Genomic DNA, 15,611 nt, shown 5'->3' on the forward strand with positions numbered 1-15,611 from the left:
CACTTAATACGAGCTAATCTTGGCCTTAGCTTCTCTTCCCTGCCCACTCCTCACAACCCTTAGATTTTTAATTAGAAACAGGTCAATGTCCTCATTAAACTTGTCTTGGAAGCCCCCTCACTCTGTAGTAGTGAATTCCACTGATACACAATCCTTAGGGAAAAATAATTTCTCCTCACCTTCGTTTTAGGCTAAGGGGTTTAAAACAATGACCTCTCTTTCTAGACTGCCCACAAAGGGAAACCACCTTCTACATCTACTTTGTCAATCCCCTTTAACGTCTTAAATACCGTAATTTGATTTCCCTTAATTTTTCTGAACTCGAGCGAGCATAAGCTTAAACTGCTCAAAATCTCCTCAAAAACGAGCCTTTCATATCTGGAATTTTAATCTAATGAACCTTTTACTGAACTGCTTCCACTGTAATTACACTCTTTATTACTCTTCAGCGCTTCTCACTGCCCCCATCTAATTATGATTTAGAGATGCTGGTGTTGGACTGGGGTGTACAAAGTTAAAAATCTCACAACACCAGGTTATAGTCCAACAGATTTAATTGGAAGCACACTAGCTTTTGGAGGGCCACTCCATCAGGTGATCAGAAGGAGTGGCACTCTAAAAGCTAGTGTGTTTCCAATTAAACCTGTTGGACTATAACCTGGTGTTGTGATTTTTAACTTTGCCCAACTAATTAACTATTGAGATTCAGTTCAAATCCTTCCAACCAGCTCCAGCAGCTGATAAACAATTAGGGAATTAGCCCTTTAGGGAATATCTCCAGGACACCCACACCAATCAACCCCACTGTGGCTGAACATTTCAACTCCCCCTCCCATTCTGCTGAGGACATGCAGGTCCTGGGCCTTCTCCACCGCCACTCCCTCACCACCCGGCGCCTGAAGGAAGAATGCCTCATATTGTGCCTCTAAATGCTTCAACCCCAGGGCATCAATGTGGACTTCACCAGTTTCCTCATTTCCCCTCCCACCACCTTACCCCAGTTTCAACCTTCCAGCTCAGCACCATCCTCATAACCTGTCCTACCTGCCAATCTTCCTTTCCCACCTATCTGCTCCACCCTCCTCTCCAACCTATCACCTTCATCCCCACCTCCATCCACCTATTGCATTCTTAGCTACCTTCTCCCAGCCCAAGCACCTCCCATTTATCTCTCCACCCTGGAGGCTCCCTGCCTCATTCCTGATGAAGAGCTTTTACCCGAAACATCAATTTTCCTGCTCCTCGGATGCTGCCTGATCTGCTGTATGTTTCCAATAGCACTCTAATCTTGACTGCTGATTAAACAATGTCCTTTCTTCACCATGAATGCTACAAACAATCCAATTTCTTACTTGGAAACCAAATGCATATCTTCTAATTGCACATGGGCAATTCTTCTTGATTTTGTTCTGGTGGATGTGGTTTGTCCAGAAAGCTGTTACATTACATACTACTGTATTTGTGAAGGCTTAAATCTCTAATGGTGCTTTCTTAAATTATGGAAAAGTCGATGCTTCAATATTAAAATTTGGTTTATTGTCACATGTACTCAAGTACAGGGATACATGAGTACAACAAAAAGCATACAAGGGCGGCATTTCCAAAGCCATCTTAGGTACAAGGCTGGGAGTTCACACTGGGCCACCTTGTGTTTTTGTTACTTTTGAATAAAAAGAGCAGCTGTCTATAACAAGGATGGGTGGGAAACAAAGGAGCTTAACTTTCAGAATTGTCTTTAATTATAATCAAAATCAAATGATATGTTTAGGGTTTTGTTTTCAGTGTCAAGAACATTACAATTAAATTGAGGGAATCCAGCTCTTAATGATGAATTCTTTATTGATTTTTCATGTGTTAACTGTTGTCTGATTTTAACACCATGCAAATGATTTCCAGTTTTTATTTTTCTTTCACAGATAACAGAAGAAACAGAACTGAAACAGAAACTGAGTTTTGAATACCAAGATAGTCAAGATTTCAGGCAATGGATTACAATTTACACTTACCAGGTCGGTTCAGTGCTGGTGCTGTAACAGTATAGCGGATGTTAGTCAGACTGAGCTATATTTTGATGTTTCTCTAGCATGTTTGTTAACTGTTTTAGTCTATTAAAAATTGATTCAAAGCTTGAGGCAACAATTTGCGTGCAAGCTTTCTGAAGCTTGTGCTTGTTGGAATTGAGGATGTTTCTCCTTTTCATTGATAAGCTACTATATAATATTAACGCATATGAGCATAAGATATTTTAATGAAGTTTATAAGTACACTTTCTATTCTATCAATGCTTTTAAGTTTCATGTAGGAACTTTGAAGCAATGCTATGATCATCACCATGGTCAATTATTAAATAAACAATTTTATTATTGCTGTAAAAGCTGGGATCTTTGATTTCTGGCTTTTTAATGATGGATTGGAAAAACCTTTCTTAATTCATGGGGCATGATTTTATTGGCAATACCACTAGTTGTTGCTCATCCCTAACTGAATTTGAGGTAGTGGTGAGCTGCCATCAGGAAACTCTGCAGTCCATCTTGGGGTGATGCCCTGAGCAGTACTAATAGGCAGTTCCAAGCTTTTGACCCAACATTGTAGTGGCACTGTGATATTTCGCTGTTTTAGTGTACCTGTGTCACTCAATACTAGGATTTGAAAAACATATGTTAAATTGCTGACTACAGCATGGGCAGTGGGGCCATGTAGTCAGAGATCCTGTCCTACTGCATTTGTAGTATGTAGCAGTTTCCAAGGAATCTGAGTGAGTTTCTTGCAACCCTTTCAGTAATGAAATACCTTGCAGTTGTTAAGTGTTTTCTTTAAACTCTTTGTCTGTACTCTGCTCAAAAACATGTGTTGGTTTGGGCCACTTTGGTAACTACTATATGGAATGAATACTTCTCACATAGGATCTTAATTGGGATCTTGGCTCAAGTTTCTTTCAATACCAGTATAGTTGAAGGAAGCCATTTGTCCTACCAGGTTCATCCTTCATTCTATTGTTTTTTTTTCCTTTTGAGGGGCTAGTTTAGCTGGAGTTGATTTGATCATTAGAAGGACAATGATAAACCATGTCTAAGGAACTTAGTTCCTGTATTGTTCAACAAACAACCACCGTGTTGATTCAATAAAAACTGCCAGCAATGATGATTCAGAATGAAAATGTCAACAAATAATAGAGTGGAAGCTTTGCTTCAATAGAAGAAAGAGAAAATGAAAATAGGATTGGAAATTTTGATCGTTTTGTGAAATCTGCAGTAGATGCCATTAATCTTTCTTTAGTGTTACCCTTTACTTTCATTAAATTCATGAAAATTATTTCTTCCTATGTGAATTCCTCTACCCTCTGTTCCCTTTTGAAATTAAGTTTACCAAAAATTGTTTTCTCCACAAATGCCTAAACATTTTCCCATTTTTAGTCATGTATCACAAATTTGCCACATACTTTCAGGTTATCACTATAACTATTCCCCTCTTTTCTTGTATAACTTTATTTCCAAACATAGGACAATCTAAGTTATAAATTTGTGTGGTTCCCATCTGCTATAATCCCTTTTAGTTGGTGATAAAAATATTAAGAAAAAACAGCTATTTCCTGTTCCATAAGCTCCATTTACAAGTAATCTCACTGCACATTCTATAGATTAAAAGAAGCATTGGACAAGGTTGGAGGGGATGAGAGGAGGTGGATTGGACGTGTTGTAGTGAGGTTCAAATAAAATTGTCGAGTAAAAAATGAGGTCTGCAGATGCTGGAGATCACAGCTGAAAATGTGTTGCTGGTCAAAGCACAGCAGGCCAGGCAGCATCTCCACCATTTAGATGTTCACCACTTGACTGCTAGGAGCACAAAAACAGGACAAGGTAATTTAAGCCCCTTGAGCCCGTTGAGCAAAAAAGCTACCAAAGTTGTTAATTTTATGGACCTGGCTTCTTTATTGTCCCTTTTTGTCAGACAAGGCACACCACATTTTTAGCAATGAGCTTGAAGTGGGCAACATATTCCTCAGTTCCATAAATGGCAATTTGAGGCTGACCTTAGATGGACAAACGAAGAGCATGAAAAACATCTGAACCTCTTCCCACCAATATATAGGAGGCACTTAGCCTTTGTTTTTACTTTTGTTAGCACATGTCCGAACTCAATGTTTACAATTGCATTGTATTTTTTTAACCTATTAATGACCACCCTTCCACTCTATACTGCGGTGCTTTGGATCTCTCACTTGTATTTCTTGCAGCTCTTCTTCTGAACAAAATTACTTTTGTGTTTAGCGGAGTGGAGTTCCCTAGGCATTGAACCACCAATCCTCAAGGTTGATGAGCAAGAATAATTTGATGCTCCTAATCCATTTGACTTAGTTCCCACTCTGAGGTGTGCCAGGTAAAGAGATATTGTGTAAAGTTGGGGGATTGGAAGATGCAGTGTGAAAGGAGAGACAACAAGGTAATTGGGAATTTAGTTGGGAATGAGTTCAACTGTCCATGTTTTGCAATTAGCAAATCGGTAAATAACAAATAATGGTTCCATCAATCTAGCAGTGTATGTACTGAAATGTGAACCAATAGTATCTTGTTTCTGGTATAATTATTGATAAACTTTTGCAGGCCTTTCTACTTAGTAGATGCATACAAGAAATTGTAAAAGAGAAACTGAAGATACATGCAGGATATACAGAAATGGTAAGTATTAAAGAATGTGCCTAACCCTTGTCACAGCATGTTAGATTGTGAGTCTTTATTAACACACATTAGCCCTACGTTCAGACGATGAAGAGAGATACTGAAAATTGCAAATCTCCTGAACCTACCAGTTGATTTGCACCACTTTTTGTTCTACACAAACAATACCTCCCCTTAGCCTTTTCGTTTTTAAAAATGATGAATTTGCACAAGCCTGCCGCAAGATCAAACCTACCACAAGTGCTATTAAACACTAACAATGAATATACAACTGTGTTCATTGTTAATGCAATTCTAGGATGGGAACAATTTAAGTATTTAAGTTGTCAATTAAGAAATGTTCAAAATGTCAAAGTTTTACATTTGCATTTTTGATTCATTTGTCTCGCTCTATCTTTTTCCAATCATTCTTTCCCTTTCTATTTCTCTCTGAATCTAATTAATTCTCTTTCCTTCTTTGCTCTTCCTCTGCTTCTTGCTCATCAGTTAGAGAGAGGGACTGCTTTCCCATTGTTCACAAAAGTCATAACTTTCCAATTGCCCTGGCTGTAGCTTGCAATTCCTGCAATGCTTGGGGCTCCAGCAATACTCAGGCTAGTGTCACATTACTGAATTTACAAAACTTCCTGTTAATCGGGAACTTTGTCATCTGTGTTGATACAGAACAATGTTTCTTTCACACCACTAGTTTGGTAAAATTTTAAATGCTCTGTATGCTACAAATGTAAAATCTGTAAATTGCCATGGCTTGGAGTTTTGTCCATACTTGGATCATGATTCCCCCTAACCTGGCATAAGAACATCACATCACTTAATTTTTTTGTTTTAAATGAGTTATGCACTTAACCATGTGAAGTCTGAGTTTTTAATATGTCTGTCGAATGACTCTCCATCCTTGATCTTTTGAGTATTTTGAAAAATGTTGTCCTCACAGAAACCAACTGTGTAAATGTGTGATCCAATGCATTTCTTTTGGGCAAGTTAAGATTGTATTCAAATATTGAAAAGCTTTAAACCTTGGGAAATAAGGCAGGGCAAGTGATTGAGGTATCTGTGAGGGAACACTTTGAGGCCAGCAATCATAATTCCACTGGTTTTAAATAGTTATGGAAAAGGATAGACCTGATCTAAAAGTCAAACTACTAAATTGGATTAAGGCTAATTTTAATGGTATTAGGCAAGAATTTCAAAAATTGACTGGGAGAGGCTATTTCACAGGTAAATGGGTGGTTGGAAAGTGGGAGACCTTCAAAAATGTGATAACGACAGTCCAGAAGCAGTATGTTCCTGTCACTGTGAAGGATCCGGCTGGAAAGCTGTAGGGAATGCTGGATAATTAGAGAAATTGAGGTACTGGTCAAAAAGAAGGAAGTAGGTATAGATGGCTGGGATTGAGTGCAAGAGCTTTGAGGAGCATAAGAGCAACAGGAGAATACTCATAGGAAATCAGGAGGGCAAAAAGGGACATGACATAGTTTTGGCAAATAGGGTTAAGGAGAATCCAAACAGATTCCACAAATACATTTCAGGGCAAGAGAGTACCTAGGGAGATATTAGGGCCCCATAAAAATCAATGAGGCCGTCTATGTGTGGAACCACAGTAGATGGGTAAGAAATGAAACAAGTTTTCACATCAGTATTTACTGTGAAGAAGGTTTTGAAAACTAGAGAACTTGGAGAAATAAACAGTAATATCTTAAAGTGTTCATATTACAGATGAGGAGGTACTGGATGTCTTAATGCATAAAGTCAGATAAATACCCAGGACCTGATCAGGTGTATCCCAGATATTTGTGAAAAGCTGGGGAAGTGATTGCTAGACTTCTTGCTGAGATATTTGTTTCATCCATAGCCATGGATGGTTAATATGGTGCTGTCATTTAAGAGAGATGGTAAAGAAAAGCAAGGGAACTACAGACCAGTGAGCTGTTAGTAGTGGATAGGTTGTTGGTGAGGGAGAGGATTTACATGTATTTGGAAAGGCAAGGACAAATTAGGGATAGACAACATGGCTTTGTGCATGGGAAATCATGTCTCACCAACTTGAGTTTTTTGTAGAAGTGACAAAGAAGATAGAAGGTAGAGCAGTGGATATTGTCCATGTGGATTTCAGCCAGGCATTCAATAAGGTTCCAAAGGTAGACCGGTTAGCAAGGTTAAATCATGTGGAATCCAGGGAGAGCTAGCCATTTGGATACAAAATTGTCTTGAAGGTGGAAGACAGAGGGTGGTAATGGTGGGTTGTTTTTTGGACTGGAGGCCAGTGACTAGCAGTGTGCCGCAAGGATCAGTGCTAGTCACTGCTTTTTGTTAATAAATTATATGGATGTGAATATAGGCGGAATGGTTAGTAAGTTTGCAGATTACATCAAATTTAGTGGGGTAGTGGACAGTGAAGATTATCTCTGAGAAGAACAGGGTCTTGAGTGGCAGATGGAGTATAATTTAAGTAAGTGTACGGTGTTGCATTTTGCCAAGATTTAAACATTTAATGGTAAGGTAATTGGGAATACAAAGATAAAAATCACACAACACCAGATTATAGTCCAACAGATTTCATTGGAAGCACTAGCTTTCTGAGCGCTTCTCCATGATCAGGTGGTTGTCTTGGGAATGTTACTGAAAAAAAGAGACCTTTGGGTGCAAGTTCATAGTTCCTTTTGAAGGTGGAACCACATGTAGACAGGTTTGTGAAGAAGGCATTTCGGTACACTTGCCTTTTATTGGTTTGACTATAGGAGTTTGGATATCATGTTGCAGCTATATATGTTATTGGTTAGGTGACTTCTGGAATACTCAATTCAATTCCGGTCTCTCTCCTATAGGAAAGATGTTGTAAATCTTTTCTGCACTCCAGTTTAACAAAAATGTTGGAGGGTTTGAGCTATAGGGGGAGGCTGAATAGGCTGGGTCTGGTTTCCCTGAGCTTTGGAGACTGAGGGGTGACCTTATTGAGATTTATAAAATCATGACTGACTGGCATGGATAAGGTGAATAGCCAAGGTCTCTTCCCAAGAGAGGGGAGTCCAAAACTAATGGGCATAGGGTTTAAGGTGAGAGGGGAAATATTTAAAATGTACCTGAGAGGCAACATTTTCATGAAGCAGGTGGTGTGTGTATGAAATGAACTGCCAGAGGAAATAGTGGAGGCTGGTACAATTAGAACACTTAAAATGCATCTCAGTGGGGATATGAATCAGAAAGGTTTAGAAAAATTAATTTAGGTCTGGTCGGCATGGGTGAATTGGACTGGAGGGTCTGTTTCTGTGCTGTATATCTCCACGACTCTGTGACCTGGTCTGCTTGATGTATGCGAATGATGATTAAATAATATGAAATTTAAAGTCTAAGACTCAAAGAAGAAATATACTAATGTTGGTTTGACCCTTGGGATAGAGTTGTTTTTATTGATTTCCATCCATTTACCTACAAGTTAGAGCAGGTCTGTTGTTTGTATTTTTTTTGAATAGCTAGGGTACCCCTTAAGAGAGGTAAGGTACTCCTTTTTAGACCTAGTTCTAGGACACCATTGGAAGAAATAAGTTGCCCTTGTGCACTTGGGGAATCTAAAAGAATACATACATTATGTTTAAGAAGTACATAAATTTTGGGACTGTCAAGGAACTGTGAAAACTGTTAACTCTTTGGCTTAGTTTTTTTAAAATGTGAACATTTGGGATTTATCCTTAGTAACCTATTTTCACAGCATGTTAAGTGGGCATTTTTTTATGCTTTTAGAATAGAAATGTTTTCAGAAGAGATTAATTCAAGGAATTCCATTGCATTGATTTTTTTTTAATATCAAATGTGAACTGTTTTAATAGAGATATTTTAAAATTGACCAATAGAGACCAATTTCATGTTATGTCAGTATGCTTCTTCGGGAGTGTCTATGTTGGATAGTAAGTGAGTTGGCATGGAGCAGGCAAAGTAAAGTGTGAGGAGTATTGTAATTTGGCACTAAATTGGTACAGGGACTACAAAGATAAGGGAGAGCCAAGAATGGTGTAATAGGAAGAGGGACCATGCCAGGTGGTTGAAGGCCATAGTGCAGCAAGTGTATGTCACACAAATGCAATAGCCCATGAACTTGTTTCAGAGTCAGTCGACTTGTCTCTGTGATCCCAATTTAGAGCAACAGTTGAGATCTGGGTTCACACTTAAGAAGATTGCTGGATTCTGGAGACAAACACATAGGCCAGAATTTACTGGCATGGAGTTAAATTGTTTAGAAAGTTCATTTAGCCCTTACACTCATTGATCTCTCTTGTCAGTTAGTGGAGGTGTGAAGCAGCATGAAGATACAGGGAACCTAAATGAACAACAGAACAGTCTGGGTATCACCTTTTAATTCAGAAGATTTAAGGATTGAAAAACAAAGGCAGAATTGAGAAGAAGGGTGAATTGGGGTTTGTGAACTTCAAGCCCAACAATTTAGAGTAATAGGGTGGGAAATAAAGTTTCAATTGGAGACAGCAAAGTGAACAATGCAGAAATCTTCAGCTGAAGGAGTAAGTATCTACACATTCTAATTTTGGAGGGGCCAGTGTTGGACTGGGGTGTACAAAGTTAAAACTCTCACAACACCTGGTTATAGTCCAACAGATTTATTTGGAAATGCTAGCTTTCAGAGCTCAACCACCTGATGAAGGAGCAGCACTCTGAAAGCTAGTGCTTTCCAAATAAACCTGTTGGACTATAACCTGGTGTTGTGATTTTTAACTCTGTACATCCTAATTGGTTACTTGCTAGGCTAGAGGAATTGATAGTCATTCACAATTATCTCATTGTTACAAGGATATTTCCAAGTTTAATTACTCACGTGATTGTATGTTGTGAGTTTGCTGAGCAAATTGTTTGAAGGTGTAAGAAGTTCATGAAACTTGCAGGGATACTATAAGTGAGGTGCCATTTAGACCACTTAGAGTAATAGAGATGTACAGCATGGAAATGGACCTGTTGGTCCAACCTGTCCACGCTGACCAGATATCCCAACCCAATCTACTCCCACCTGCCAGCACCTGGCCCATATCCCTCTAAACCCTTCCTATTCATATACCCATCCAAATGCCTCTTAAATGTTGCAATTGTACCAGCCTCCACCACATCTGGCAGCTCATTCCATATACGTACCACCCTCTTCGTGAAAAAGTTGCCCCTTAGGTGTCTCTTATATCTTTCCCCTCTCACCCTAAACCTATGCCCTCGAGTTCTGGACTCCTCGACCCCAGGGAAAAGACTTTGTCTATTTATCCTATCCATGCCCCTCATAATTTTGTAAACCTCTATAAGGTCAACACTCCAGGGAAAACCACCTCAGCCTGTTCAGCCTCTCCCTGTAACTCAAATCCTCTAACCCTGGCAACATCCTTGTAAATCTTTTCTGAACCCTTTCAAGTTTCACAACATCTTTCCGATAGGAAGGAGACCAGAATTGCATGCAATATTCCAACTGTGGTCTTACCAATGTCCTGTACAGCCTCAATGTGACCTCCCAATTCCTGTAGTCAACACTCTGACCAATAAAGGAAAGCATATCAAACCCCTTCATCAGTATCCTATCTACCCGCGGCTCCACTTTCAAGGCGCTATGAACCTACACTCCAAGGTCTCTTTGTTCAGCAACACTCCCTAGGTCCTTATTATTTAAGTGTATAAGTCCTGCTAAGATTTGCTTTCCCAAAATGCAGCACTTCGCATTTATCTGAATTAAACTCCATCTGCCACTTCTCAGCCCATTGGCCCATCTGGTCCAGATCCTGATATAATCTGAGGTAACCCTCTTCATTGTCCGCTACAACTCCAATTTTGGTGTCATCTGCAAATTTACTAATTGTACCTCTTATGCTCACCTCCAAATCATTTATGTAAATGACAAAAAGTAGAGGAACCAGCACTGATCCTTGTGGCACTCCACTGGTCACAGGCCTCCAGTCTGAAAAACAACCCTCCACCACCACCATCCTCTGTCTTCTACCTTTGAGCCTGTTCTGTATCCAGATAGCTAGTTCTCCCTGTATTCCATGAGATCTAACCTTGCTAATCAGTCACTTGCTAATGAGGCTAACAGTGGATTGGCAGATATCACTTGACTTGATTTGAAATTTATTGGGTACCTATTCCTCACCACAAGATGTCCAAAGAGTTAATTAAATATTAGAATCAACAGGACTCACATGAGCTATAATGTATTATTATTTTCAGTGATTCTTGTAACAATTTTGTTATGTTTGAGTCTCTCTATATAGTACAAAGCTGTTGTGATTATTCTCCTCTCCAAGTGTGCTGCTAACATTACCCAGGAACAGCAATCAATAGTTTCTGTTAATACCTTCCTTTGGATGTTTGCTTTTGGACTTTTTTGCCCCTTGGATCCTGCCAACTCCATTAGGTGCAGTTTGTAATGGAAGCACCTGTTTTTGTTGATGGCTGATTTGGACACCTAAGAATTGTATGTCATTTGCCCATCTTTAGTAGGGTAATTTGCTGCAAAGATAAAGTTTATATAATAAACAAACTAAGGATGACGGTAATGTACATTTCTCTAGGCTAAAAAGTGTGGATTCAAGTCCCACCTGCCCTGGAGCTGTCATCACATGTCCAAACAAGTGGATTTAAGAGAAAAAAATAAACAACAGATTTGGGAGTGACAGGTGATCATAGTGACATATATAAGCTTCGGAGGATGTCTGAGATGGTAGATATTTCAAGGATATCTCCTCACTTGGGGGAATCTAGAACTGAAAGATACAGTTTCAAAATAAGGAGTCAGCCATTTTAATGTGGAGAAGAGGTAAAGATTTATTCTCTGAAAGAATCATTAGTAATTGGAATTCTGTCCCCCAGTTACCAACAGAGAATGGGTCCTTGAATGTTTTCCAGTTAAGGTTGAACAGATTTTTGATTGACAAGGGATTGTGTTATGAAGAGTAGGCAGGCAGTGAAGTTAAGGCCACAACAGATAAACCATTATCTCATTGTCTGGTGGAGCATATCCAAGGTTCAAAGTGGCCATCTCTTCTTATTTCTTATGTTATTAAGTTGGTATTCTATTTAACTACAGGGAATACTGTAGCTGTGGTCAATTCTACCCCATACCTGTGAGAATGTAGGTAGGGAAAGAGTTAATTTTGAGTTTTGTGAAATGAGAGGTTCAGCTGAGCATGCCTCAGATCAGATAAGAATTTGCAGTTATCAAAGGGGTGCTGAAGGCAAGGATAATGGGTTAACAATGTGGAAAAGCATTCATTATGTAGAGCCATTTAACAATATTATTAGCATTCAGTATGTAAAGTCAGTTAACAAGGTGAAAAGTATTCATTATGTTAAGCCAGTTATTCATCGTGTAACAGCAGATGGTTTAATCTTTACTATTGATACTTTCACCCAATCAATACGTATGTTGCCCTATCTGGATGCTCCTCTCTATAAAATGACTTCATAATTCATTAAGAAATTGCTGACCGAGAATTCATGTCTCTCTGCACATGGGCGACCGTTCTCTCTCCCTCTGGGGCCTGGAATAAAGATGGAGATAAAACTATACTGTGTCTCCAAACATTTTGTTTCGACTGAGGGAAGAAATGGGATGACACCTGCAAATGCATTAGTATTAGTGACGAGGAGTTTTCTTATTGGTAAATTGGGGTGGGGGAGTGTAGGGTAAGAGGGAAAGTTTACATTGTCTTCTCACCCAGGGACAAAGGCCAATTATAACTCATCTGTTGTCACCTTAGAAAAGTAAAGTTGTTGACTCTGACTGAAAGTACTCCTGAACAAATGGTTATGGGACATATGGATTATATATTCCAGATGAGTTGAATCTTTACTTACTTTTAATTCTTCTGAATTTTTTAAACAAAATGTATAATTGAAACCTGCATATTTCACATTTGCACCTCAAAATGCTGTTCCTTCCTAATTCATGAAGCTGTCTTAGAAACTGTAAACATTTAAGAGGAATTATAGGTTGGGTTTCTGGTATGTGGATATTTCACAACAATTAAAACTTGCAACACACTTCAACTTTACTGTATCCATCAACTGAAATGAAACTGCTAACTCTGAATTATTTCCTCAAAGTGTAGCATACGGCTGCTATCAATTCATCTTTCTCCACAGTGCATTTATACTTGGTATGAAATACAATTTACCAACCATGTGGGAAATTATGGAAGCCTCCCAGTGGGTTCCTCACTGGGCCAGTTGGGCCTTCCTTGCTCCTTGGAGGGACCCCAGAAGGCAATAGCTGCCCCTCTAACCCAAATGCTCTGACTGAAATGCTAATGTCTCCAATTGGCAAGACTTGTCTGTATTGCCCTGACAGAGTTTAACTAAAAAAGTGTCTTGCTTGGCCTTCAAGGGGTGTCAGCAACAATATCCTCTTCTTCCAGCAGCTGTTATCACTTTTTCAGTGGTGCCGTGGAGCTGCCAAGCCTCTGATTGTTCTAGCAGCTCTGAGGAGCTGTCCTCAGTTGAACAGCAGTCCTGATAGTGGCCTCTTAATTGGTTGCACTGGTAATGTCCAGCTCTAGTTTCCCATCATCTTTCCCTATGAACTCGGGACTCACTTTGGTTCCGATGGTGGGACCAATTATGAAATGGTAATGTTTGAGCCTTGTACTTTCATTTACCCTTGATGAATATGGGTTAAATTTTCACTGGTACTGCACCTTTTTGAAAATGTTTGTGCTACTAAGACTGAGGCACTTATTTTGGCGTAATCCCAAGCATTTATCCTCTCTCAATCTGGCATATGTCTATTTATGAATTACCTTGTTTAACAGAAAAATCTAACATCATGCATTTAATATACCTACTATGAACTGCTTTGGACTAGAACTTGTCTCTTGAATTAATTAAATCTGTTGTAACTTGTCCTGCCATGATATTTCAATTAACTGCTGAACTGGATTTACATTCTATAGCAGATTGAAAATGCAAAATCAAACTGTAGGACCACACCCTGGAATCCGTTGACTGCTTTGGTGAGTAGCTGCTCATTGTTAGGAGGGACTGAATGGAATTATTAGGTAGATTTTCATTATTTATATTATCTATATCCGTCCCTTCTCCTATATATAATCACCATGAGAAATTCCCACCCGTGCAACTGTGTCAACATCAGCACCTTCAGGAATGGAAATTGAGGAATGGTGATGGTAGTACATTTGTGTTTTAGTCAATCTGCTCAGATGTACTATGGCAAACCACTGGAACAGGTGGGACTTGGACCCAGGTTTTCTGGATCAGAGAGAGGGAAATTACCTCTACACCATAACAGCCCCCTACGGTGAGGGTTGTAAGACATATGCACTGTTTAAATTGTTTTTAATGTTGTTAATCACTTACATTAAATTTATTGACAATTAAATTTAGGTAACTTCTAAATGCTGTTGTCTTCAAAGATTTGTGCATGTGTGCATCATCAGGTGTGCCTATGTGCATTCTCCTGAACACTTTCTATTTAGGTTACATTTCTTCTGCACATTGTTTCTAGCAAAATCCTGTTACATTTTTCTGTGTTTAAAATTAATCAGTCTTGTGCCTGACCATTTCACCAGTGTCTGTGTTCAACTGATGTCTGTTACAATCAACAACCACAGCATTTATATAGTGTCTTCAATAAGTTAACAACCCTTCAGCCTGAAAAACTTTCATCATATACTACTTTCTACCCCTTAGCTAATTTTGTATCCATATTGCCTCTGCCTTTTAAGTCCATAGATTTAAGTTTGATAAAGGTCCATGATAAGCTTAATAAAATACCTTTGAAAGCTCATGTAGGAACACAGAAACAGGAGTAGGCCTCTCAGCCCCTTGAGCTTGTTCTGCCATTTAGTGAGATCACAGCTGCTCGGTGGCCTAACTCCATGTAACTTATCTTTGGCCCATATGCCTTTAATAAATTTGCTTCACAAATATTTATAAATCTACTGCAGTTTGTGGAAGGGGGTTCAAAACCACGTTTGGAGTAATGTGTGCAATTCTGGGGTCTCTCCTATCGGAAGGATGTTGTGAAGCTTGAAAGGTTCAGAAAAGATTTATAAGGATATTGCCAGGGTTGGAGAATTTGAGCTATAAGCAGAGGCTAAATAGGCTGGGGCTGTTCTCCCTGGAGCATTGTAGGCTGAGGGGTGACCTCATAGAAATTTATAAAACATGACTGGCACAGATAGGGAAAAGATCTTGTCTGTTTACCCTGGGGTAGGAAGTCCAGAACTAGAGGGCATAAATTTAAGGCAAGAAGGAAAAATTTAAAAGGGACCTAAGGAGCAACCTTTTCACACACAGGTTGATGCATGTATGGAATGAGCTGCCAGAGGAAATGGTGGAGGCTGGTACAATTACAACATTTAAAAAGCATCTAGATGGGTATATGAATAGGAAGGGTTGAGAAGGATATGGGCCAAGTGCTGGAAAATGGGACTAGATTAGGTTAGGATATCTGATCAGCATGGATGAGTTGGACCGAAGGGTTTGTTTCTATGCTGTATATTTCTATAACTTTAAGTGGTCTGGCCCTAAGTTTTAGACCATGGCCCTTGGTTATAAAATTACCAACCAATGAAAGTAGTTACCTTGATTTCTTGTTAAACCTTGAAGACTAGTAAATGCTATTTTTAAAAAAATCTAATTTGTATAATCTCTTCTAACTTAACCCCTGAAGTCCAGTTATCAAATATACTATCATCAACAGTTAGGGTGGCATGGTGGCTCAGTAGTTAGCACTGCAGCCTCACAAGGCCAGGGACCAAGTTTGATTCCATCCTCAGGTGACTGTCTGTGTGGAGTTTGCACGTTCTCCCTGTGTCTGTGTGGGTTTCCTCTGGATTGTGGGAGGAAACTGGAGCATCCAAAGGTGTGCAGGTCCATAGAACATAGAAGGATACAGCGCAGTACAGGCCCTTCGGCCCTCGATGTTGCGCCGACCGA

The 15,611-nt window shown here is 39.3% G+C and overlaps 1 protein-coding gene across 1 annotated transcript in view; it reads left to right on the plus strand.

Annotated features, from left to right (window-relative positions):
* LOC132815387 (sorting nexin-31-like) overlaps positions 1-15,611 on the plus strand; it is a 115,906-nt gene that overhangs the window by 97,104 nt on the left and 3,191 nt on the right. The window contains exons 11-13 of the mRNA XM_060824280.1: positions 1,917-2,009; positions 4,602-4,676; positions 13,604-13,663. Coding sequence (XP_060680263.1) covers positions 1,917-2,009; positions 4,602-4,676; positions 13,604-13,663 — 228 coding nt within the window. The remainder of the gene's footprint in view (positions 1-1,916; positions 2,010-4,601; positions 4,677-13,603; positions 13,664-15,611) is intronic.

Source organism: Hemiscyllium ocellatum, chromosome 4 (assembly GCF_020745735.1).
Source record: "Hemiscyllium ocellatum isolate sHemOce1 chromosome 4, sHemOce1.pat.X.cur, whole genome shotgun sequence".
NCBI lineage: Eukaryota > Metazoa > Chordata > Chondrichthyes > Orectolobiformes > Hemiscylliidae > Hemiscyllium > Hemiscyllium ocellatum.